This window comes from Pogona vitticeps, chromosome 5 (assembly GCF_051106095.1).
Source record: "Pogona vitticeps strain Pit_001003342236 chromosome 5, PviZW2.1, whole genome shotgun sequence".
In the NCBI taxonomy this organism is placed as follows: domain Eukaryota; kingdom Metazoa; phylum Chordata; class Lepidosauria; order Squamata; family Agamidae; genus Pogona; species Pogona vitticeps.
Window position 1 is genome coordinate 110,314,974 of NC_135787.1, and position 27,293 is coordinate 110,342,266.

Genomic DNA, 27,293 nt, shown 5'->3' on the forward strand with positions numbered 1-27,293 from the left:
CCTAAAACGTCTTGCTACCTGAGTTCTGCTGTGGAACAAAATAAAATGAAAACTAAACCACATTCTAAAGGGGGTTTTTTTAGGTCACAGTTTTCATCACTTATTTAAGCCTTGTGTCATCTGGACCGCTGGAAAATATTAGAGTTATCAGGACACAGTGAGGTACATATGGGGGAAAACGCACCATGTGAATGACCCACTAAAAAGCCACTAAAATATGGAAGGTTTAAGCCAGGGGTGTCCAACCTTTCACCTTCCCGGGGCCACATTAGAAGATGAAAATTTGGTTTGGGCCACACATACATTTGGTTTGGGCCGCATGGGGGGGCAGCCTTAGCCATCCTCCGCAGCCCCGCTCCAAGTGCGCTTACCGGCAGCTGCGATCTCAGACAGCAGAGGCTGCCAGCTTTGACTCCAGCGGCTTTATGGGGCCGGGAGGTCCACCTATTGATGGGGACGGCACAATGCAGTCATGCAGCGCCCCTGTCCCCTCCCCTCCCACTCCTTCCTTCCTTCCCTCTCTACCCCTCTACTGTTGCGACATGCCCTGGCCACAGTGCGCTGGCAGTGTAACTTGAAACTTTGGAATTTCTTTAAAAATAAAAACTTGCACTGGGCCACATTACGAGCTGACCTGGGCCGCATGCGGCCCTCGGGCCGCAGGTTGGACAAGCCTGGTTTAAGCTATAGTAAGCCTAGTTAAGGTTTCTGATGAGAGTCAGGAAGTTATGTAAAATGGTTTCTAATGAGAGTCAGGAAGTTATGTAAAATGTCTAATAAATTAGCACGGTGCCTATGTACTGTCTAGGAACCCAGTTCACAAAGCAGCACAACATTCAGTCATGTTATTATAAAGTGAGGCCTACACATTATGCAACACAAGGTCTATTGTTTTCATGCAGAAAACCATGTGAGGCCTATACACAGACTATCATGTCACATCTGTAAGTTGTCCTGTGAAAGGATGCAGTGAGTACACAGAGGGGACGCTTGTTATGCTCAGTCTCATATATGGACGATGCATTGTGTATTTTCATGTATGAAGCAGCTCTAATACCAGTGCTGATCCTAAAGTTGGGCAAAGTGAGTCAGTTGCCTGATCATGAGAAACAGGGTGGAAGCCATGGTATGCTAGAGGATAGAGCAGTGGGTGACGTACAGCTTGTCTTCTGCCTCCAACCTATCCTGATGTCCTAAGATGTGTGGGACAATTCTAAAGTAACATTCATCTGTCATTCAAGGATGTTCGTGTTTGTGGAATGGGACAGCATTTCATCTTTCTTCTCATGTAACATGTCTCAGACCTAATATATCTCCACTCTGCTAATACATTTTCCCTTGCAGAATTTGAAATTTATGGTATCTAAAGTACTGACTTCCTTCCTGTAAAATCCCACTGAAGTCTTTCAGTTTTCCCAAGATATACTAAATTTAAGAGGAAACCTGAGCAGCTTCACCTTGGTGAATACCTGTGGGATTTTTGATATTTTTTTTCTGTGTAACTGGGGTAGGCAAAAACCATATGAAGTATGTTTGCTTTCTCTTAATTAGCAGCATTACTGATAATTTTCAAATGAACATTTTTCTAGAAAATCCATGTTTTAAAAGAGTATGTAAAATGGCAGTTCTTTTCTTAAATTGCTCTGTTGTCCTATCTTTTTACCCGTGTTTTGATATTTGATTCTCACTGCTTTTCCCATTTTAATTAACTAAAAAACAATTATCAATTTGAATTCACGTTCTGTGTTTTCTAGGAAATGTAGTTGACCTCAGAGCACAATATATGACGTACTGTATTCAGAAGCAATATTTCATATCAGTATAAAAACTATTTAGAACGAAAGAGTGAAAACAGTTTTAGTTCTAGGGTGTGTGTGACTTGATTTAAAGTTCTGTTTTTCACTTCTGTTTTGTAGTGCTGAGCAAACATGAATGCACAGAAAATAAAAGGGCCTTTTCTAAACTTTGCTGTTTTCCCCTCTCCTAATAAATCACCTTTCTAGAGAGCTATTAGTTACATATTAATTACATATTTAACACTGGTGTATCCTATTGTGTTTTTTCTTTTAGGGTATCTGGAGGTGAGCTATTTGACCGCATTGTGGAGAAGGGATTTTACACTGAGAAAGATGCAAGCACTTTAATACGGCAAGTCTTGGATGCTGTGTATTATCTCCACAGAATGGGCATTGTTCATAGAGACCTCAAGGTAATATAATTTCCTGTCATGATGGATCGACTATAGAACAGCAATGGGAATATATGACCCTCCACATATTGTTGAACTTCGATTCCCATCAGTTCTAGCCACAATGTTGCCAAGTATGAGAACCGATGAGAGTTGTAATTCAGCAACAGCTGGGGAGCCATAGATTCCCATTTTTGTGTTAAGTTAGGAGAAATAGCTTGCTAAAATAATCCTTATGCTTCCTACATATTATTGTTTTAAAAATTTCCTAATGGATAGAGTGATGGGCCAGAACTGAGGAGACCTGGGTTCAAATTTCTATTCAGCCATGAAAACTCACTGGGGGGCGGGTGGTAAAACCGCTCCTTAAATATCTCACTTGAAATAACCCATTTGGGTCACTATAAGTTCTGACTTGATGGTGATTAAGGAAACAATGGTTGGAATGAGATATTATAAGAGAGATGGAGCTATTGCCAAAGAAAAAAGCCCTATGTTTAGTTTTCCTAATTTTCTAAATTAGTCTTTTCTACTCCACACCTCATTGTTGTCTAGCAGGGAACATTTAGTTGCTTTGCAGCAGCAATTCATGTGCCACAGTGGCCCTGAACTTCAGGTATCTTTGTTGGATCCAGTTCATGGTATCTTCCTAAGACACTCTCTTCCTAGGGATCCTGCTAGGCTGGCAAGTCTGTGTTACTTTTCATGCAAAGTGACCTTTTAAACAACAACAACAATGGCAACAGCATAGAATCCTGTGGCACCTTATAAACTAAAAATATTACGATGTCATAAGCTCTTCTGGTCCACAGTTCACCTCATCAAATCCATTAATGCTTTTCTTGTTATTATTCAGTTGCTTTACAAATATATATATAGATTTGTAAAGGTGATTTAGACCTATTCATTTTGATTAGTTGTAATGATGGGAATGCTGTCTGCTCTGCTTCCTTGTTGTTTCATTTTATTGTGTAATTGGGATTAGCATTTTTAGATGAACCACTTTGGGAGTTATTTCAGCTACAACACAGGATAAACAGTGTGCTAAGTTAATGGCTGAATTAATGAATGAATAAACAAACAAACCTAGAACAACAAGGGGGAGAAATTGGCACAGCCCAATGTCATTCATAATGTCAAATCCTATCCTCAGAGACAGGTTTTTGTCACAAGTTATTTTCATCTGAATGTGCAGCTTATACATGAGGAGCAGTATCTCTGTGACTGCAGATTCAACTTTAGCAGGATTATGCATCTCCCTGGATATTCTTGGGAAAACAACATTGAACTGCAAACTTTTCCTTCCTCCACCTTGTCCTCCCATGATTATTTATGACTGTAGTCATATGTGCAGTAGGACCTGGAAACATTATGCCGGAAAGGGTACAAGGGCATGACTTTTGAAAACTTTTCCCCCTTACTTTGACTTAGAGTCAAAGCTGAATTCTAGTTATAGTAGTGGTCCTGTTTGTTAGTCTGTTAGGAATTAGTTGCCTAGTATCATCTTTTGCTAACACAGCCTTGTCCTGAAATAATATGATTGGCACAAAATTGCTTTTAAGATTTATTCCTGACACAGAAGCTTTGAAGAGCAAACTCAAGTAATTCAGACAATGCTTTGGATAAGCTGCTAATGCTTCTACACTTTGCACCTAAAGGAATTCTTCAGTTATACTTTTTTTAAACAAGTTAATCTTATTAGCAACACATGCCAGAGAGAAATATGAAATGTGACTGGGATGGGGGGAGCTGAGGGAACTTACTTAAGAGTTTATGTAAGGACTCAGTAATGAAAATAGATCCTATAAGTCTGTGAATTCCTTGGCTGCATTCTTCAGGCACCTTTGTAGAGACGGCTCTGCAACTCAGCGAGTAAGACAATTAACATAGCTGTCAAGCAGTGGGATGGCAGTGCACTATACAAATGTCACCAGAAGGAAGCATGCAGGAGCTAGGTGAAGGCTGCAGTAGAAAGTTGTCAGTGCCCCACTTGTGGGTTTCCTGGAAGCATTTCATTGGCCACTGTGGGGAAACAAGTTTCCAGGCTAGATAAACTTTTAGCTGAATTTGAGCAATTCTTTTTATGTTATTATATTTGCATAATGCATCTATATGAGCTTGCATTGACAACTTGCTGCCTGCCCACCACAGCTGAAGGGATACAAGGCAAAAGAAGAGCCACAAGCAGGGTGAGCTTCAGCAGAGCCCTCCACTTGAAGGAGCCCAGAAGAGATGGCTGGCTCCCAAGCCAAAGGAGCCCTCCTCCTCCTGGATAAACTTGCTATATCAGTGAAAGGAGACCTGGCTGTAGCCACTGCCTGCAGCCCCTAGGGAACCATCCCACTTCTCTTTACTTGCTAGGGGTGCTGTGGGAAGTCTGAAGCTACTTGCTTCCAATAGCTGAGTGTTTATAGTGAAAGTATGTTATCAAGGTTTGGGATAACAGAGAAGGTGGAAGCTTGGGTGTACTGAACAAGAAGCATGAGGCTGAACCACTGGAGAAATAGTTTGTTAACCCACAAAGACTGCCTTTGAAGTGAAGAAAGGAATTTTCTGTGTTTGCAAGTATTCCATTCCATGAATGTGAGGGGAAAGAAGAGATACAAGAGCGACTCACCTCACCTGGGCTCTTACTTTGAAGAAGTCCACAAGAAGTTACTAAATTCACAGCAAAGGGGGCTTGCGTCTTTCCGTTTTCCTAGTGAACCTGGGTTAAGACACCCAACTGTAGTGACCTCGCTGGCTTGTTCCCACCCCTGGAATAATTTTGCCTCCACCTATAGCATCTTACCTGAAACTCCTAGGGAATGTCTAGCCATCTCTTTTCCGCATAGGTAGAATTGTGAGGAAGCTGATCTTATCCCGTTCCACTAACTGCTTCCCTGTAGTAAAGGGACATGATCAAGCTTTGGGACATTAAACAATCTGGACAATAAGGGGCCACAGACTATCTAAACAAGAAGCATGAGGCTGCTGTAATGGAGAAAATTCGTTAACTCCACAAGGGCTGATAAGGTAAAGAAGGGACACGTACCAGTGAGCAAAATGCTGTTCCATTCCTTGAATGAACTGCAGTAAAAAGCGCATCTTGTCCAGTAATAGAACTGGAAAAACCCAATAAATTCCTAAGCAACAATTAGCAGTCTTGTCCTTCATGGATCAACCAATGAGAGGATGGCAGCTTTGAAGTCTCCTTGGCCAGAGCTTCAAAATGTTATCTTGTAGGACTGCAGTTCCCAGAATCTCTCAGGTAGTATGACTTCAGGACGGACCTAAGAGTTCTAGTCCATAACAGTAATATTTCCAAGCTCTAACCTTGCTATGGAACAACCTTGGAGATGGGCAAAGGTTTCAGTGAAACATACAGTGTTTATTATGTGAGAAAAGTGTGTGTGTGTGTGACCTACACAATTGAATGTGTTTTGAAATAAAGAATGTCTTTGCTAAAGCCACAGTAATGAAATTTTAGAAAGCAGAAGTGATAAGCTATCATGTAATAACTGTAGCCATCACATAAATAAAATACCCACTGGGAATGTCTGTCCAATATGGACTATGGGAGCATTGTATCATAACAATGTTGCTGCCTTAAATGGTGGGGGTGTCCTTCTACATCAGCTTTGCGTTGGAACCAGGGAATGCAGTGGCATAAATCAGCCCATCTGTTTCTTGTCATTTCTTGGAAACTCCTGGCTGGAACATACGCTGAGTTTATAAAAGGAACTTGTTAAATTATGGTAGGAATTTGTATCACTTTTTGGCAACCCTGTTCCCTCTGTTATTGGGAATGCTGGCCACACCCCTCTTGTATGAATTTAGATATGTCTAAGGACTGATCCTGTGAGGCACAACTCACAGCTTCCAGGAATGTTCTGAATTAAGCTGCCAGGCCAGAAAGAGAGAGAGAGAGATGAGTTACTAACCTGAACAGGAGCACTGGTGATGTAACTACCACTGGAAGGAAATTAAATTCTGAGAAGTGCTTTTAGTAGGTTGCTAAAATATTAAAGCATCTGTCAAAAATTAACCATATTATACCAGATCATCTTGTGGCTGTTTAATCTGTAGCTAGATTCATATTACTATAACCCCCTGATAGTATCATGGAAAGTTTTGAATCACACTAGTAATATATACAAAAGTAGGTTCCTTTACCTACCATCCTTTCCCATTCACTTAGTCACAAATGAATTGTGAAATTTAATTCTGCTGACGAAAATGGATTATTCCCGTTTCCTAAACTGACATTTCCAGGAGTTAGCTGTGTTAATCTGTGGCAAAAAAACAACAACCCAGCAACAACAACAAAAAGGAGATTTGTAGGACAAAGTTTTGCAGCATCTTAACAACTGGCTAATAACAAATTGCATAAATAAATGAATAACACAATAATGAATAAATGAATAACACAATAACACCAGATGATTTTTATTATGACCTGATACGTAAAACCATAGACTTCAAAGAAGGTGTACTTTCTTTTTCACATGACTGTATGAATACATGTGTGAATTTGTTTGATGGGGGTAGGATGTCTTTCTTGTCTTACATCTACTACCTTTTGTATTCGCACACATCCTCTTCCCACTTTAGGATTTATATCTGACAAAACTCAAGTGCATTTGATGAAGTGGGCTGTAGCACACAAAAACAAATGCCAAATAAAACTTACAAGTTTCTAAGGTGTTACAAAATTCTTTGTTTTCTTTCCTAAAACCAAAGCCACCTTTAAACATACATGAATCATGAGCAAGCTTGTGGATTGGGACAGAGAGACACATCACCCCAGAATTTTAGCAGGATCACCCTGCCTGCCCTGGTCACAAGCTGTCAGTGATATTAATTGTTTCTGCTACATGCAACTTAATCCAGACAAGACAGAGGTGCTCTTGGTCAGTCAAAAGGCAGATCAAAGAATAAGGATTCAGCCAGTGCTGGAAGAAGTGACACTCCCTCTGAAAATACCAGGTACACAGCTTGAGGTTACTCGTGGATTCATCTCTGAGCTTGGATGTCCAGGTTTTGGCAGCAGCCAGGAGTATAATTGTATAATTAACGCCAGTGCACCAGTTGTGCCCGTTTCTTGAGAGGCCTTATCTAGCCATGGTGAAACATGTCCTAGTTACAGCTTGGCTGGATTACTGTAATGCTCTCTATGTGGGACTGCATTTGGAAAGTGTTTGGAAACTCTAGCAGATCAAAATGTCACAGCCACATTGTTAACTGGAGCTGGTCACAGGGAATATATAGCTCCCCTGTTACAGCAGCTGATCTGTTTCCAGGCTTTAATTTGTTCTGGAAATGGCCAATAGTTGGGCAGCAATAATTGCTTCTCTCCAATCATTGCTGATATGTTTTCTCCCTGGCATTGTGCTAACACACACCTGAATGCTCCAGACCAGCAAACTGCTAAGGCTTCAGCTTGTATAGAGGTGGTCGCACTTGCTGATGATCAATTGCTCAAGGGCATTTGGTTAGCAGCACCTGGCCACTACTTAGTTTTTCATACACAACTTCTCAATTTTGGCTTCATTCTTGTAAAATAAATCATGGCAGTGCAATATGTCATGTTGTTGTTCATCTGAAGTTGTATTTATCTAATTTCCAGACCTGCTAAAGACCAGATGATTTTTATTATGACCTGATACGTAAAACCATAGACTTCAAAGAAGGTGTACTTTCTTTTTCACATGACTGTAGACAGATAGATAGACAGACAGACAGACAGACAGACAGACAGACAGACAGACAGACAGACACATGGATAGGGAAGTGTCCATAGTCAGCAGCCCATAGTCCAAGCAGGGAGGAAACCATACTCCAGAATTTCAGGGTGAGGCTCCTTTTTTTGCTCAGATATTAAGCTGCTCCAGGATCCAAACATATTTTACTTGAGGATGAATACATGCAAAGAGTGATTAACTATTGCTAATCTGTAGGATTGTTATTTCTTTATGGGATCCTATATCATTCACATTGCATGATAGGCAGAAATTCAACTGATAACACTCCTTTTTGATTTGAGGAACAGTTCTTAGGAATATGTCCAGCTATAGGAGCTTATTTTTTAAAAAAAGTTGGCAATCCTACTTACCTAAGATGACCCCAGCATGAAACAGTATATGACTTTTTATATGACTGTATATAACAGCAACTTTTTATATAACTATAGAACAGCCCGACTGCAGGTGCAATTTTGAGAAGTTGTGCCTATCAAAATTCTCTCTTCTATCACCTGTTAAAGGTGCATTGTATCTGGGTACTGTATCTTACTTATTACATGTGTGCACATTATGATAGCTTCTGTACTAAACTGTACATTTGTTGAACAGAGATGTTAAAGGATTATTATACTAAGAAATTGGGTGGCAGATAAAGTAGATGAATTATGGCCAGATCTTTTCACTTTTATGATCTCTTACATTACCAACTGTACTTTCTTACTGTTCCTACAGCCTGAAAACTTGTTGTACTACAGCCAGGATGAAGAATCCAAAATCATGATTAGTGATTTTGGGCTTTCAAAAATGGAGGGTAAAGGTGATGTCATGTCCACAGCTTGTGGCACCCCAGGATATGTTGGTAAGTGCACAAATAACTTCATGTGATGTTTCTGGCAGGATAGTTGCCATATTTATTTATTTATTTATTTATTTATTTATTTATTTATTTATTTATTTATTTAATTAATTAATTAATTAATTAATTAATCATTTAATTAATTAATTAATTAATTTTTCCCTTTTGGTCTTGAGTAGAGATGGGGTTATATCCCTGCACAGGTGGTCATAACGAAGGTCCAGCTCCCTGGGGCCAGACGGTCCATTCACCGATCTGCCACTGCCGCGGATGCCGCGATTCTTCCAATGGCTCTGCAGATTGCGATCTGCAAGCCACTCTTCAACCTTGCAGCGAGGCTTGTCCTCCCGCCTCCTGTCAGGAGTGGCTAGCCATGGGGCCAGACATGGACCCTCGTAATTGGCACCTGCGCAGGGATATTCGAATACGAATACCCCCATCTCTAGTCTTGAGCTTGAACAAGTGCTAATGACAATAGGAGCCTGTGATCCAAGCAAAGGGAGCATTTCATTCCAAAATGATGGACTGAGTCCCTAACCCCTGTCTGGGCTCTGGGGGTAATGGCAACTCAGCAGCTCACATGTAGTCCAACATGCCCATCTTAGTTCACTAGAAAAGGTTTTTATTATCCAGGACAGGAAAAAGAAATGGTGAGTTGGGAAATTAAGTATTTAATTCATGGCTGATTAGTTACAGCTGGCCTGGTTCGGCAAAACGTGCATACATCAAGGCAGTGTCTATAGGGCAGTTTTTGATGGCTTCAAAGGACAGTGGGGAAAGTTTTAAAAAATAAAAATACTTTCACACATGTTCTGGTGTTGATCCTTATCCTAAACCCTCTCCTTAACAACTGCTTTTTTTCAAAGCCAACACATTAATTTTATACACAGATCTAATGTATCATCTAGTTTAGCTTTCAGGCAGAGAAGATATAAGCTTGAGATGGATTTGAGACTTGATTCCTCTTATGTCTAAACTTTCTGTCCTTTATTCAAAGGGACAGAATTCTGAAGTATCATAATTAGGAGACAGGTTTGCTTGCGGCTAGCATTTGCTTCTGGTTGGAAAAAAAGTAAATTGTATCCTGTTTATTTGTGCTATTGGCAGGAAGCCATTTGGTTGGAAGGCAAATATATACAGTCCATATATCTTATGTCACATTTTTAATTAATTATAAAGGGTCAGGTTCTCTCTTTCTTTGTTTTTACCATCTAACTCTAAGGGGAGTGATAGCAGCTATGATATATGAGATGCATTTATGTTGAGGTTTCCAGTTAGGCTTTCTCTACTGTAGTAAATTCATCTTAAAAGGCCATTTGTCTTTGAATTCACTGCTTTTGTCTAAAACAGGGATGGGCAGCCTTTTTTTTAAACAGAGGGCTAAGCTAAAAGTTGAAGAATTGTTACAGTACATTCTTGGATGGCAGCAGGAGAAGCCCAGAAAAGCTACAGAACAGAGAACTGAGAGTAGAGTCAGTACCAGTTTTCTTTTAAAAAAAAAGTCCAGGTGGGTAGGTCTTACTATTGTTGTTGATTTGTTTATATAATAGTGTCAGTGTGCAAAATAGTGGTGAGAAGACAGTACCCTGCCCTAAAAAGTTTGCAGTTTAAAACTCAATGGAAGGGAATCATAAATAGAGCAGGGATGAGCTTCCATCAGCTCTAACCAACATATGACAGTTGTGGCCCAGAAACATTGGGAGGGCTACACTGTACAGTGGTGTCTTGCTAGATGATGATAATCCATTCCACTGAAATCGCTGTTTAGCGAAATCATCGTCTAGCGAAAAGCATTTCCCCATTGGAATGCATTGAACCCTGTTTAATGCGTTCCAATGGGGAAGTATCGTCGTTGTCTAGTGAAGATCGGCCATAGGAAAGCCACTTTGCGAACCGCCGATCAGCTGTTTAAATAGCTGTCTTGCGAAGCCTAGGTCCCGAAAACACCCGTTTTGCAAGCACGGAGGGAGCTGTCAAAATCGGTGTCTAGCGAAAATCAGTTTGCAAAACAGGGACCAAACATTGTCCAGCGAAATTCCCTCATAGGAATCACTGTTTTGCAAATCGCTACAGCGATCACAAAAAGTCAATGTCTAGCAAAAAAAAAAAAAAAACCTGTCATGCGGGGTAACTGTCTAGCGAGGCACCACTGTACTCACTTCTGCAGGAGAGAGAGAGAGAGAGAGAGAGATAGGAAACTGAGGAGGAGTAAACAGGTGGCTTAATTTCACAGTTTAGTGAGGACTAAAGAGATGTGTTGATCTGACATACCAGCAGTCATTCGTGCCTTAGTTACATCATATCTTGATTACCACAATGAAATCTGTGTTGGAACTGACATTGAAGAAGGTCCGGGATTCTCAATTGGTGTAGTATGTGGCAGCTAGGCTGTTAACTGAGGCACAGTATCATGTTAATAAAACCCCGATACTGAAAGACCTGCACTGGTTGCCAACTGCTTGTCAGGTTCACTTGAAGGTATTGGTTTTAACTTTTAAAGCCCCAAATGGCTCAGGGCTTGGCTATCTAAGGGAGTTGTCTCACCAGCCTGTCTAAATGGTCAGATTTTTGGGAGAGGCCTTTTTAAAAATACCAACAGTTTCAGAGGCCTACGTAACAGGCATGTGGCAAAGGGCTATTTCCTGTGTGGCTTCCAGAGTCTGGAATGCACTGCCTTCATAACTGTGATCTGTTTCCACCGTGACTGATTATAAGAAGGGTATAAAAATACATATTTTTAAACAGGCACATGATGCTTAATCTACCCTGCTCTATTTTTTTAACTCCACAGATTTCAGTGGTTTTAATACATAGTTGATTTTAACAGTTTTTATGGTGGTGCTTTTTCTTGATATTATTATTTTATTGTTAAAAGTGGATTTTACATTCTTCTATGAAGACTGTCAGTGTCTTGAGCACTTCTCTCCAGTGAAAAGGCAAAGCATACAGTAAATGTAAAAAGCAAACAAATATGATATTGGAAAGAATCATGTGGCAAAAATCTTAATGCATAAGCAGAATAGCATGGAAGCAATGAGAATAATAATAACAGTAAAACCACATTAACGGCAGGCAGAGCATGGAGTCCTTGGTCATAACCATAAGAAAGGAAGAGTACGCATGCAGGAAGAAAATTTCTTCCTTAATTTGTGGCTGTAGCAGTCATGTAACAGCCATTCTTCAGAATACACATTTTATAGTAGTAGAACAGAACACCTTCTCAAGGGTAAAACTATATTGCAATGTGGATGTCCCTTCGGTTACCATACATTTTCTAAACACACATCATGTCTGACCCACTATATACAAAAGGACCAAGGAACTACACAACCAACTCAAGCATGACTTCAGATTGCAGTAAGTTTAAGAGGACTAGTCATTTGACTGTTTGACACCAAGATTGTACTGCATGTCCTCAGAAGTGTATCCCAGGATCTGTTGCACCGTCGCGGAACATGTTAGGTGCAGCTTGTCAGCTACACATCAGCATCCGCTAGTAATACAGCATGGAGTAGCTTCTACAATCATGTTATGCAACTTCTGGGGATAGCAAAATGACTTAGATCTGTACTGAAACAAATATACATATGGAAATATATACAGTCATGGCCAAAAATATTGGCACCCTTACAATTCTGTGAGAAAATGCAACCCTTCTCTTAGAAAATTGTTGCAGTTCCAAATGTTTTGGTGCTCACATGTTCATTTCTTTGGTTTGCATTGGAACAACACAAAACAAATGGAGAAGAAAAGTCAGATCTGATACAATCCCACACAGAAACCCTAAAATGCACTGGCCAAAATTATTGGCACCTTAACTTAATATTTGGTAGCACCCCCTTTGGAAAAAACTGAAATCAGTTGCTTCCTGTAACCATGGATGAGTTTCTTATGCCTCTCTACTGGAATTTTGGACCACTCTTCTTTTGCAACCTGGCCCAGAGCCTTCAGATTTGAAAGACGCCTTCTCTGAATTGCTGTTTTGAGATCTCCCCACAGGTGTTCTATGGCAGTGGTCCCCAACCTTGGGCCTCCAGATGTTCTTAGACTACAACTCCCAGAAGCCTTCACCACCACCTCTGCTGGCCAGGATTTCTGGGAGCTGAAGTCCAAGAACATCTGGAGGCCCAAGGTTGGGGACCACTGTTCTATGGGATTCAGATCTGGACTCATTGCTGGCCATTTCAGAACTCTCCAGCACTTTGTTTGTAACCATTTCTGAGTTCTTTTTGAAGTGTTTTTTGGATCATTGTCCTGCTGGAAGACCCATGACCTCTGGTGGAGACGCAGCTTTCTGACTCTGTTCTTTTCTTGGAATGCCTCATTTCTTTTTCTGTAAACAGTGCCATGATGTCCTTGACCAAAAAGCTCTACTTTTGTCTCATCTGTCCACAGTACGTACTCCCAGAAGGATTGTGGTTTTGTCACATAAATTCTGGCATCCTCCAGTCTTGCTTTTTATGCCTTTGTGTCAGCAGTGGTGTCCTCCTGGGTCTCCTACCCTTTTCATTCAGATGGTGATGGATAGTGCCAGTTGACACTGTTGTACCCTGTGTCTGCAGATCAGCTTGAATTTGTTTGGAAGTTAATCTGGGTTCTGTATCCACCATTCAAACAACCCTTTGTTGTAATTTTTCAGTAATCTTGCTCTTCCGTCGACCTCCAGGGAGGTTAGCTACAGTGCCATGAGCTGTAAACCTTTTGATGATACTGCACACAGTGGACACAGGAACATTAAGATCTCTGGAGATGGACTTGTATTCTTGAGATTGTTGATGTTTTTCCACAATTTTTTTCTCTCAGATCCACAGACAACTCTTCGCACTTCATTCTTTTCTCCATGCTCCGTGTCACACACAACACAAAGGTTGAGTCAACTTTTCTCCATCTTAACTGGTTGCAAGTGTGATTACTATGTTGCCCACACCTCTTGCTTGAAACAGGTGTGTCTAAATACAAATTAAAGGAGCACTACATGCTTGAAAAGCAATTATAATTTAGACAGGGTGCCAATAATTTTTGCCAGAGCATTTTGGTTTCTTTGTGGGATTGTATCAGATATGACTTTTATTATTTATTTATTTATTTATACCCCGCCTATCTGGTCATTTTCTTCTCTGTTTGTTTGTTTGTTTTTTGGTATTGTTCCAATGCAAACCAAAGAAATGAACATGTGAGTACCAAAAAATTTGGAACTGCAACATTTTTCTGAGAGAAGGTTTGCATTTTCTCACAGAATTGCAAGGGTGACAATACTTTTGACCATGACTGTAGCATTGGGTGAGTTCTAGGAATCATTCATCATTTGAAATGTGTGAACACATGGAGCCATGCACAGATCACTTGACTATTTTCCTTTGTAATATTGAAATAAGGGGAAGATACATGATGAAGTACTCATCATCTTCCATAAATGATACTTATATTTGTTTTCTTACTTGCTGAAAAAATAGACTACCTATATTAGATTGGACTTGGATATTCAACCTGAGTTGTTTGAATGCTAAAAAAGCTCATTTTAAAAATTCTTCATATTGCCTGCTTACCTCTTTTAATTAAATTTTCATCATTAATCAGAAAGGTGTATGTCTCTAAAAAGCCTTTCTTTTTCTTTCTTTCTTTCTTTCTTTCTTTCTTTCTTTCTTTCTTTCTTTCTTTCTTTCTTTCTTTCTTTCTTTCTTTCTTTCTTTCTTTCTTTCTTTCTTTCTTTCTTTCTTTCTTTTGATTGAAAAGTGACCGATGATCAGAGTTTTTGATTTCTATTTTTCATAAAAAATATCATACTTTCTAATGCTGTAATTAATATAAGAAGGCAACTGTTTTTAAAAATAGATATACAGTGGTGCCTCGACTTACGAACACCCCTACTTATGACCATTTCGACTTACGACCAGCTCCGGCCACAAAATTTTGCTTCGACTTGCGACCGGAGCTTCCATTTATGAACACAAAAAGGCAGGGGTTGTCTTGTACATCTTATGTATAAGACAACATCTTCTGTCTTATAAACAGAAAAATACTGTAACTTGATTCCATGCTTTTTCCAGGCTCAATTCAAAGTGGTAGTGCTTACTTTTAAAGTAAGGGTGGACAAAGTCTGAGGTCCAGATACCTGCCCCAAGACTCACTGGTGGCTTCAGTGAATCCTCCAAAATTGAATCAGTCCATCAATAAAATAAAACTGGAAGTTAATGGTTTTCTGGACACTATTTGTAACATTTTTATACCATCCTGGAACATAAAGCCATCTTGGGCAGCTTGCTCTCTCTTTGCAAGGAAAGAAAAGAAACAGATTGTAAAGGCCATCTCAGCAAAATCATCAGCCATATAAGATATAACAAGAAACAAGACTCACAGAAACCCCAAAAAATGAAATGAAATGAAAAACAGAGACCCAGAACAAATGAGTTATTTAAAAATCCTGGGTGAACTGAAAGATATGAGGTACCACTAACAAAAAGAACAGCATGGAAGGAGCCCCTGATTGGGACCATTATGGAAAAATTCATGAGGGAAAAGCCAATGTCACACATCTATGTTGATTTTCAGGTTTATGGCCACAATCCTGTGTACAGTATCTTGGAGTAAGCCCCATTGTACTCCGTGTTAACACATCTTACATTATTTTGTGTCTGAAATGTGTTTTGTGTTCGTTATTATTACTGATGAATGCGAGATCCTTTTCTGCATTACTCTCTTCTCTCTTTGGCTTGTTGCCCAGGCAACATGAGACAAGCACACTAAAATGACTCTGTTATTCTGTGTGATTATACCCTTCACAAATTCTGCTGCACTATTATACCTGATGGAATACTCCTAGATTTTCCCCACTCTTTTGTACATTAGGTGGCTATTCCAACTCACAGGGCCACCCTTATTATCAACAGTTTCCTAGTGTTCCCAGATGCATAATTTTACTTCCCTTTCCCCAAAGCAAGTTAGTTTACATGCATATTACCTGTAGTGTATATGAGGCTCAGTATACAACAGAATATATTCAAATAATTGTACTGAAATTAAGCACAGCAAAAACCATCATTCATTTTCCATCTACAAAACCCAGCCATAAGACAGATTATTTTGTGCTGGTAGAGTGTGAACTAGATTTGGCCTTTGGGTAGTCAAAAAACAATAGAGGGTGATATCCTGTTGCGGGTTACCATGTACAGAACTCAAGTTGTAGAAGTAGCAGCTCTTTGGCAGTATCCCTGATTTATATCAAATATTTAAATTAAAGATCAGAGTATGCATAATCATCACACACATACACACACCATTAAGTTATTACTCTCTATTTAGTCAAGCAAAATAACCTATTCCTCTACACAGAAAATAAATAACACTTCAACCTCCTCTAATTATTATTCAGTGCTACTATTAAATAGTTATCTCAGTATATTATACAGAGATATTTTGAATCAATGGAAAGCAACAGTAAAGCTGTAAAAATTACAGTTCCAGAATGTGGCAAATATTTATTTTTGTTATTCTGTTCTGAAACCTTTAATGGCATTTACAAGTTACAACAACACAAGCAAAATAGGAAAAGTAAAATTACACAGATTTCACAAATTAGGAGCGAGAAGCAGGGGACAATTTCAGAATTGCTGCAACAGCAGCAGTCAGGGCATTACATTCATCGCTCATGAAAATAGAAAGAATTGTCTCAGGAGAATTGGAAAAATAAGAAATCCAAGGTTCAAGGTTTGTTATTTATTATTAGTATTTCTATATTAGCATGTTTGCTAGGACTAAGCTGACCGTTTTGAAGGAAAGTCACTTAGTGCCAAATCTCAAATACTGGCACTTTTTGGTGCCAGTAAAGTAGCTAGTCCTGTTTGTGTTACTGTTACTATTTTATTGTTGTTTAAAAGCTGTTAACTCTGTTGAGTTTTTGCATTGTCATCAGTGTGTGTGTGTGTGTGTGTGTGTGTGTGTGTGTGTGTGTGTGTGTGTGTGTGTGTTTTTCCTGTAGGTGATTTGATCCTTACTTTATTACATGCCACTGTAGGAGTTCTTGAACTGTGTGACTGTCACTATATTTCTTAAGCAAATAAATAAGTTTGACAGAAGAATGTTCTTGGAGGACCCCCACCCCATTAATTTGAATTGTTTTTGCTATGCCCTTAGACCTCTGCCTCTATTGCAACTGGATTCTCCTTGGAAATTATGGCTCACTGGCAGCTTTCATTACTGCTATCCATTTGACAGTGTTGTCAGTTACAACTCCTGTATGCACAATGAGTCCATGCCTCCTGGACATTGGGCTAGGTGTAATCAGGGCATACAGCAGCCATCCGATTACTGTCATTCTTTCCCTTGAAAAAGTGACAAGGATTGTAGAATTCTGACCTAAGCAAATAACCTTGTTTTTGCTGCATTCCTGATGCTGGACTGTGTTTACCCAGGGGACAATTCTCTGCCAGGGATAGTGTGAACAGGAACTTGATTCAGCCAAGCACAAGTTCATACGCATTCCCAAAACGAGGATGCTTCAGTGTCCACAGACAGAGCAGTCCTGTAATCTCTTTGGTTTCCTCTTCAGATTCATCTGTTGCCTGGGTTTCCCCAGAGTGCAGTGACAAGTGTATTATCACAGCATGTTATATGAAGAAGGGGCTATATTTTCTATCATTATATTGCTCCCTTCTGATGTTATAGAACTAGTTGAATATGTTTGAACAATGCCAGGAGGTTAAAGTAGGACAAAAATATTGCAGGTTGGAGCCATAATAATGGGCAAGAGAGGGACCTGGGCCAAGTGCGACCTTTTGAAGTAATGGTCTCCATGATGCCCCCTGTGAACTGAAAAATCTGGGGGGGGGGGTAATAATTTTCTCTTCCTGGAAGCTTGAGGAGCAAGACCTAAACCCTTCAAAAAACCACACAAAACCTTCAAACCCCACAAAAATGAAACCCAGTCTGGACTTCCAACCATATTCTTTTTTTCTGTGTGTTTTAGCATTTAATCTTTAAACATTATTGTTCATGTTAGGGGCTGGCACATCCACAAATGTGCCCCAGAGAATTTAAAAAATGCCCTTAAACCTCCAAAAATTGGCCACCCTATCTTAGAGGAACTGAAAACACATTATGCAATATATTGCTTACTTGCTATGTGCCCTCATAACATTCATATTTGTAAAAGGGATTGAGAGAAATCATAAAATCTCTTAAAGCTCAGTTGTGTTCTTCTCACAAGGAAATATGACTTGCATATCTACCTATTTTGCCTACTAGAAGCCCAAGATCCACCAGTAGAAGTGCAAACATATCTGCTTAGAATTAAAAAATTCTGAACCACTAAATTTCTTTGGAGTATCAGAACTAAATAGATTTCACAGTTGTTCCATATGAAAATCAGTTATTGGTTATTCACATCCTTTTCATTTTTGCAGTATCGGTTAGAGCAGCATGAGGAGCATATTTTTGCAGCTGTTATTCAAGCATTTAAATCAATAATCCTGCCAATACAGGCCAAAAGGAGATGTTCTGGTAATCCTGCATCTAGAAAGCAGTGTTCTCTCAAGTTCTGAAACATCTAGCTGTTGAAGTACATTAATCTTCCCAGCGACACATCTTGCATTTCCCCAGCTTTGTTTCAGGAAAATGAGCCTAAAATCCTAGACCTCAGTTCCTCATTACAGAGAAAACAATAGAGAGTCAGAAAGCGTAAGGACAAGCATCCGTATTTCTTTTGTTTATTGTTGTTTTTTTAAAAAAGAAAATTCTTCCATTGGTTCCAAGAGATAATAAAAATGTGTTTTGCAGAGGGTGTTCCATTTCCCGCATAGACACATACACATTCATGGGCAGACTACTCCACTGGAATACAAAGGACCTTCTTCCTGGTGGACAGATGGTTGCAATAAGAGTTTCTATGTATAGCAACAGAGATGGGTGTTGATAGAGGGACAGGAAGAGATGGATCATGGGATACTGGGACTTCATCAGCATATACATAATTAGTCACTGAACGGTAAACACAGGCTTCCCTCATGGGCCTGGCTACATATTCATGCTGGATCTAAAATGTTGTAAGAGCAAGAAATAGGATCCGGCAGTAAATTCAAATCTACCTCCAGCCAATTGTTTTCTTTCTGTAGCATCTACCCCAGAATCTTCTGTGTCTTAGGGCAGAGGTCCCCAACCCCCGGTCTGTGGCCAGGTGCCGGGCTGAGTCGGACCGGGCTGCGGATACAGACCTCCCACCCCCGCACGCACTCACCCCACACAGCTGATTTGTGCATGCACATGCAAGCGCCATGTCGTTTGCGCCCACACAAGTGCCACACTGCCGTTTGTACATGCACGCAAGTGCCGCACCGCTGTTTGTGCATGCGTTCGTTCATGCATGTGCAAAAGCGCAGGGGGTGCCCCACCTTCCCCAGCCGATCCACGGGATGAAAAAGGTTGGGGACCCTTGTCTTAGGAAAGAGAGGAGCCAAACACAACTACAGTGGTGCCTCGCTTAGCGAGCGCACCGTATAACAACGAATCCATATAGCGATCCCCTTTTTCGGGATCGCTATACGGAGCACCCAATTGCCGCACTCGCATTGCGACGATTGGGGAGTCCGGCGGCCATTTTGGAGCCACGTTCGGCGGCTCCAAAATGGGCGCCGGATGACCCAAAATGGCCCCGCACAGTGTTTTCGCGCCCTCGGCAAGCGAGGGGAGGGCGCGAAAACGCGGTGCGGGGCCATTTCGGGTCCGTTTTGAAGCCGCAAAACAGCTGTTTTGCGGCTTCAAAACGGCCGCGGACGACCCGAAATGGCCCCGCGCGGCGTTTTCGCGCCCTCCCCTCGCTTGCCGAGGGCACGAAAATGGCTGCCCGGGGCCAGGAAACTTCTGTAAGTGGGAAGTTTAGGGCCGATTTGGAACACATTAAATGAAGTTTAATGCGTTCCAATGGCTTTTTACTTCCCGCTTAGCGAAGATTTCACATAGCGAAGGTTAATCCGGAACGGATTAACCTCGCTATGCGGGGCACCACTGTACATTAAAGTGGCATGTGGTGTGTGAATCAAAGTGTAGTGTTACCTTATAATGCAACTTCCATTGTTAAAACAGACTGAAGACAACTCCAGGGAATTGCTCCGTTACCCAGATGTGTTCCAGATGGTGATTCTCAATATTTTATTCTTTCAAAATGGCCATGCCGGCAATATTAATTGCTTGAACTGACAAAGTCACAATAATCTATTTTGTAGGGTTCTCCATTTTTCACAATAAATGTAATATCAAAAACTGTTATCTAAACAATTCTGGGTAGTATTGTATAGTATGTATACCGCATCACATCCAAATCTCCCACTTTATAGCTTTATTAGTGTTTGTGAGCATTTACTGTTGGCATTCATTAATTTGAATGCCAAATTAATGAATGCCAATGGTTAGCTGTCTTATTCTAGGATTTTATCCAACTCTCCTTGAAATGGAATACAGTGGCTTTTTATTTCAGTAGGATATTACTGAGCCTTTGATAAATATATGTTTAATTATCTTATTCCAGAGCAATTGGCCTTTCATTCCAACAGGCAATTTCACTAGTTTCCTGAGTAGACAAAATCCAGCTGAGCATCCAGTTAAAGTTCACATGCTGTAATAAGCAATAGCTGGCTATACACATTTCTGTTCCTTTTATTCCATCATGTTTCTGGGCAGCGTTAAAGCTACCATTTTGGTCAAGAAAGGAATTGGTCTGAATATGCAAATGTTTACTTATTTACTGTGGAATATAAACAACAACAAACCAGCTCTTCTTTGATTTGCTGAAAGTGAATCGAAATGGAGATGGTGTACAAAAACAGAAATATGTACAAAAAGCCAATCATCCCCTTACAGGGACCCAGAAAAGTGCAGGTAGGAACTGTGAGGACAGGCTGGTTCTCTTTGCCAGTTACTTTACCCAATCGGCAGTAGAAGAAGCCCCTCCCCACAGTGGACCAAAAAGTGAGATAAGTGCCCATCTGATCACACCTTGAATTTCACAAAGCTATTTCCCAGTTTTGGTCTCTTCAAATATGTGATCTATCTAATTTTCTCCTTCCCTCAGTTCTAGTACTGGCACAGCTAGGCACCAAGTTACAAGTGTACTAGTCATACCTCCAAAATGCCAGCATTATTTTGGGACCCATATATCTTTATTAGCCTAAATGGATGAGAGTTTGATCTGTACTTAGCTTACTATATAGAACAAAAGCAGTTAAAAATTTACTGATGACTTAGATAATGCAACCTTGCAAGATATCATTAAAGGAAAATTCATTTCAATCCCCACCCTATCTCATTTGGATATTATTCTGCATATGCGTCACAATTGTGCCTTGCTAGATTAGATCCAGTGGTGCATGAGGAAAGAGAGTTTTGCTTCTCCTTTCAGGTTTGTTTAAAAAGGCTGTATAAATTTTAACTGTACTAGAGTGTTGTTTTAGACACGGAAGAAAGCAGTCTCGCGCGTGTGTGCCTCTTGTTGCCGCTGCCCAATTGCCTCTTCCAGAGCTCAGGGCTTGTCTCCTCTGCCCCGAGGCAGCAGCAGAAGGAGGCGGAGGTGATGGAGCATTCACACACGCTCCGGCACCTCTTGCTGCTACCTTCCCCGCCTGCCCGATCACCACCTCCACTGGGACTGACAGGCTCAGCTCACGTCGCCGCCTTGTCCCCTCAGGTGGTGGAGGCAGGAGGAGATGGAGGCAAACAAGCACTTGCGTGTTTTGGGGCACCTTTTCCTGCTGCCACCGCCAGATCACCTCCTCCCACGATCTCCTTAGGGCAGGGGACAAGGCAGTGACGTGAGCTGGAGGTGAGCCCCGGCAGTCGCACTGGAGGAGGTAATCAGGCAGGCAGCGGAGACAGCAGGAGATGGAGGTGGAGGAGCAGTTTCACATTATCTGCTCCTCCACCTCCATCAAGGGTCAAAATTGGGGGGGGGGGGTGTTTTATACATTGGGGGGTTGTATACACAGTAAAATATGGTAGTTTTATATGCCTGTTTGTTGTTGTTTGTCTTTTCACTATTTTCAATGGCAAGCCTAGCAATTCTTCTAGCTCCCATTACTTTGATGTTTTCTAGAAAATTGAATAGAATTTCCATGGTCATTACTATTCTTGTGAGACAACAAACGTGCCACATGTCAGAGGGAAAATCCATTTTGAAACCAAACACGCATATATAAACGAAAAGTGCTAGCTATTTAATTGAAATTCTAGATACCAACGGAGCTGCTTATAGATAGGCTTTTGGAATGGGTGGGCTAGCCCAGTGTCAACAGAACATGAAATATCCCTTAGTAACTGTAATGTAAAATGAGCTCTTTTTGAAGAGAACAAAGCCTTGCACTCCCAGAGTTTTGTTTGTGTTGTTTTGAAATGCTTATCTGTCCAATATATTTTAAGAATCTAAAGACAGAAGGTCATTGCCATGAATTAATTCACCTTGCCATGAATTAAGGGGAAACCTCACCTGGACCCACTTGAACCTGGAAAATGTAGTTTAAAAGTCTGTTATGCTTAATGCGTTTCCTTCTAGCACTTAAAACTATAATTGCTGACAGGGCAACTATTATGAATATTCAGTCTATAAGCCAACCTTTTGCTTTGAAATTCAATAGCTGTTTTACATTAGAAAGGATTGGAGTCATGGGGCTTTAAAATCCAATGCTAAGCATTTGCAAATGAAAGATGTGGAACAAAATAGCAGCTATTGTAAATTTCATCCATTCAAGCAAAGCAATTATTAACAAACAAGCCCAAAACCTATGTATTACAGCCCATTTAATAACCTGTGGAGATAATAGTATATTTACTACACATGTTGCATTTCTTCACTGCTTAGAAATAGAAATGGAATGTTTAGAAGCAATGTAATTGATTGTTAAAGGAGTATCTCATTTTAAACTATGAAACAAGGTAGTACATCTAATACATAATACACATAATAAATAAGTGAAATCTTTATATATTACTTTCCAGTTTGCCTGATTTTCCTCTTTTTCCACTGTTGAATATCTTGACTCCAGGTTGTATCCTGTGTGAGCGCCACTGGACCCACTTCTGGTGATGTGGCACTGCTAGGTCTCCTGGCAATAATTACCTAGGCTCTAGGTTGTGAGAGCGACCAAGAACATGCTTGCTTGCAACAAAGGAATTGACAGAAATAGGAACACTGCCCTTAATTCCCTCTGGGAGCTTTCTGGAGAGTTTAGTTTCCTGAAGTACAAAAAAAATACCCCATGTCCTTTGAAAGCTTCACTGTTAAAGCCATAGGATGTCCTGAGAATCCTGGTCTCTGAAAGCAGGAGGGGAGGATGACTCCCAGCCCTGGTTGAAGACTTTTCAAGGACAGCCAGAAGAGCCAGCTGGGGGATATTGGAGCCTATGCTCCTCCTGGAGCCTCCACTCCTTCTTGCACTGGTGCTTTCATCTTCAGCGTTGCAATTGGTTTGGAGTGAACATTGCTGCTCATGTTGGCTTCTAGAGTCCTGAGCCCAGGATACCTTGTCTGCGGCCTCTTCCTCTACTGAACAGGTGGGGCTTGGGGACTTTAGCCTGGGTCCTTCTTCTCACTCACTCTCCACCTCAACTGAGACACAAAATTGAGGATCCCAAACCTTCATGGCCTCTCCCCATGTCTTCTCTTCCTCCAAAGTCTCAATCTTTCCCTCTGTTTCTCTGAAGAATCTTCTTCCTTTATCCCAGTGCCCACCTTGCCCTCTCTCCTCACAGGGGGTCTTCATCAGCTGCTCCCCCACAGGAACCTGTTCTCCCTCCCCCTTGCCTGCTAAAGGCACAGGAGCAATGGCCTATCCAGGGCACTGGCAGTGATCCCATCACGTACTGTGCAAGACAAGGATCTGCTTCTCTCATATTTTGTGAAGCACCATGTATATACCTAGAATTATATGAAGTAGCAGTAGTAGTAATAACGAGAGCCAGAGTGGTACAGTAGATAAGATGATGGACCAGGACTGAGGAAACCGGGGTTCAAAATCCTGCTTGGCCATGGAAAACCACCAGCGGGGAAGCTGATATTTATTTATTTGTTTGTTTGTTTGTTTGTTTGTTTGTTTGTTTGTTTATTTATTTATTTATTTATTTATTTATTTATTTATTTATTTATTTATTTATTTATTTATTTAATTGCATTTATATGCCGTCCATCTAGACATAGTCTACTCTGGGCGGCTCACAACATATACAAGAAAAACAATTTAAAATATACACAGTTTTACATAGATAAAAACAAAGCAATACAAAAAAATAATTCATAAGTTTACAATTTTAACAATTAATTAATTTAAAGTAAACAGTTCCAAGATGGCATAGATCAAAAGAAAAAAATAAGAAATAAGAGTCACTTAGTTGACTGAAGGGAAGGCCTGCTTGAATAGCCAAGTTTTCAACTGGCTTTTGAAAATGCCCAGCGAGGGTGCCAGCTGAGAAGGCCCGGTTTCTTGTTTTTTCCTTCCGGGCCTCTCTCGGCGTCAGACCCCTCAGCCGTCCCTGCTGGCTATGTCGGGTGATTCGGGTAGATCTGGGTGGGAGAAGACGATCTGCCACATATTGAGGTCCCAAACCATTTAGGATAAAACCACTCCTTCAATATCTTACATACCTTGGAAACCCTGTTAGGGTCACCATACATGGGATGTGACTTGATGGAGCATGACAACAACAATAATAGTGTTAACTGTCAGATTGTCTTGAAAGTTCCATGCAAACATACAGGAAAGCAGAGTTGCCCATAAGCATTCATTCTTATCACTCTTTTATTCTAATGTCGTTGATACAGAATGGCAGGCAGCTAGACCGGTCTGTGACAACCACGGCATTTCATTAATCAGTTTGCAGGGGCAACTGAGGGGCAGTGACAGCTGTCTCTCTTGGATCCCATTGCAGGAGAGGTAGTATATCAGGGTGACACACTGCACTAGATTCTTGTCTTGTCCCAGAATCTTTCGTTTGGCAGCATGCTGCTTTGGAGCTGTCAAGACTTCTTAGTGATCAATGTGAGCTAAAGTGGTTGTGAAATATTTCTTTTCCAAGTTTCCAAAAGTTCTGTGTTTGTTTTTCCCCTTGGCAGGAATTTTATGGCCTTCCATCATCCCCCACCCCACCGCACTTCATATTTTTATTTGCTGTCCTCTGATTTGACAGATGCTGGTTAGCAATACGATTCACAGCTTTAAAATAAAACCTCTTTAATACTGTAACATTTCAAATTGTGAATGTGGGGGATCATGCCAGGAAGCGGGCAATCAGAAATGGATCATATCTATTAGCAGGTGAATGGCAGGCCTCCCCTCATCCATCTGTTGGCTTTTCAGTCATGTACGTTTGGGATGGAGAGGAAGGAGCAGAGCTAGGAAAATATATGTCTTTAAATACAACCTCCTGAATTGGTTGGTTAGCTGAGAGATTCTGGTTGTTGTAATTTAAAAAAAAAACTTTCAGGCTGTGAGAAGGACACAATTTAGCACCCTCTTCTGTCATTGTCACCCCTCTTCTATGGAAACAAGATCGGTTAAGCATTTTCTTCCTAGTCTGAATACTGTCATACTGAATTACTTTCACCTATCTGAGAAGTCAGTAAATGCCAATGTGCTCTGTGCCCCTCAACATATACTATGGAAAGCTTGATGTTAGCTACCCCAAATGTTATTGATGTTTTTTGTTACTGGGTGGAAATTAATAATTGGACTGTGGCAATTCTTGACATGAACAAAGGAAGAAAAGGAAGACCTAGTTGCAGTTTATCAATTTATTTATTTATTTATTCAATTTTTTACCCCGCCCCTCTAGACAACGTCTACTCGGGGTGGCCAATGATGTTTTTATATTAGTACTTTCAATGATGTTTTTATACTAGTAGTTTCACCAGCCACATCTATATTTTCTTTAGTGGTTTTCCTATCTTTTACTGAAGTCCTAATCCAGTGTCTTGACTGGTCTAGACTAAGGAAAGGGCTGTAGTTCAGTGGCAGAAGGCACAATTTGTATGAAGGGGTCCAGAGGTTTCAATCCCTGGCATCTCTAGATAGAACTGTAGAAAACTCCTGTCTGAAAATCTGGAGAGGAATGTTTTCCTCTTCCTTAGTATGATACCAAGCTGTGAGAAATGGTAAGGGAAACAAGTCCACTGAACATTGAAACTAGAAGGAATACTTAACTTCCAATTAGAAGCTCCTCTAAATGGTTAAAGATATTTGTGTCCATGAGCTTTTCTTACCACCAGCTCTTCCAAATTAGCTTGCTTTGTCTTGTGATTGGTCATTGTGAGGTAAACATGGACTAATCTGGAATCCTGAGTGCTCAGGCATGCAGCTCTAAGGAAATTCCATTACTGGATAACAAATGTGCTATCCTCTTCTAAATGTGAGCTATTTCATTTTGGTTGACACTAAGTAAATACGTTTAGGATTTTTCTTCAGTGCAGCAGTATTTGGTAAAAACTGTATAATACTGCTGCAAATCTTGTATTGAGAGCGAAGACCAAAGTCCAACTGAAATGCATGCGGGACTTCCTCTTCGCAGATGATGCAGCCATTGTTGCCCACTCTGCTGAAGACCTCCAACAACTCATAAATCGATTCAGCAAGGCCTGCCAAGACTTTGGACTAACAATCAGCCTGAAGAAAACACAAGTCATGGGCCAGGGTGTGGACTCACCTCCTTCTATTACCATCTCCACACAAGAACTGGAGGTTGTTCATGACTTTGTGTACCTGGGCTCAACCATCTCTGACACCCTGTCTCTGGATGTCGAGCTGGACAAACACATTGGCAAAGCAGCTACCATGTTCTCTAGACTCACAAAGAGAGTATGGCTCAATAAGAAGCTGACAACACATACGAAGATCCAGGTCTATAGAGCCTGTGTCCTAAGCACACTCCTGTACTGTAGTGAGTCCTGGATCATTTGTGCATGGCAGGAGAGGAAGCTGAACACCTTCCATATGCGTTGCCTCCGACGGATTTTTGGTATCACCTGGCAGGACATAGTTCCAAACAGAGTAGTCCTAGAACGAGCTGGAATTTTCAGCATGAACACATTACTGAAACAGCGACGTCTACGTTGGCTTGGGCATGTCGTGAGAATGGCTGATGGTCGGATTCCAAAGGATCTCCTGTATGGAGAATTAGTGCAGGGAAACTGCCCCAGAGGGAGACCACAGCTGCGATACAAGGATATCTGCAAGCGAGATCTGAAGGCCTTAGGAATGGACCTCAACAGATGGGAAGCCCTGACATCTGAGCGTTCAGCCTGGAGGCAGACATTGCATCACGGCCTCTCCCAATTTGAAGAGACCCTTGCCCAGCAGGCTGAGGCAAAGAGGAAGTCAGAAAAGCAGCAAAGCCAGGGAGATGGACAGGGGACAGATTGGATTTGACTTCAGTGTGGAAGAGACTGTCACTCTCGAATCGGCCTCCTCAGCCACACTAGACGCTGCTCCAAGTCCTCCATACAGAGCACGGTACCATAGTCTTTTGAGACTGAAGGATGCCTAACTTGTATATAACTAGT

General features: G+C 40.9%; 1 protein-coding gene across 1 annotated transcript in view; it reads left to right on the forward strand.

Moving 5' to 3' along the window:
* The window catches only part of CAMK1D (calcium/calmodulin dependent protein kinase ID), a 269,715-nt gene that overhangs the window by 206,907 nt on the left and 35,515 nt on the right, over positions 1–27,293 (forward strand). Inside the window, exons 4-5 of the mRNA XM_020797778.3 lie at positions 2,071–2,209; positions 8,644–8,770. Of these exons, the coding sequence (XP_020653437.1) occupies positions 2,071–2,209; positions 8,644–8,770 (266 nt within the window). The remainder of the gene's footprint in view (positions 1–2,070; positions 2,210–8,643; positions 8,771–27,293) is intronic.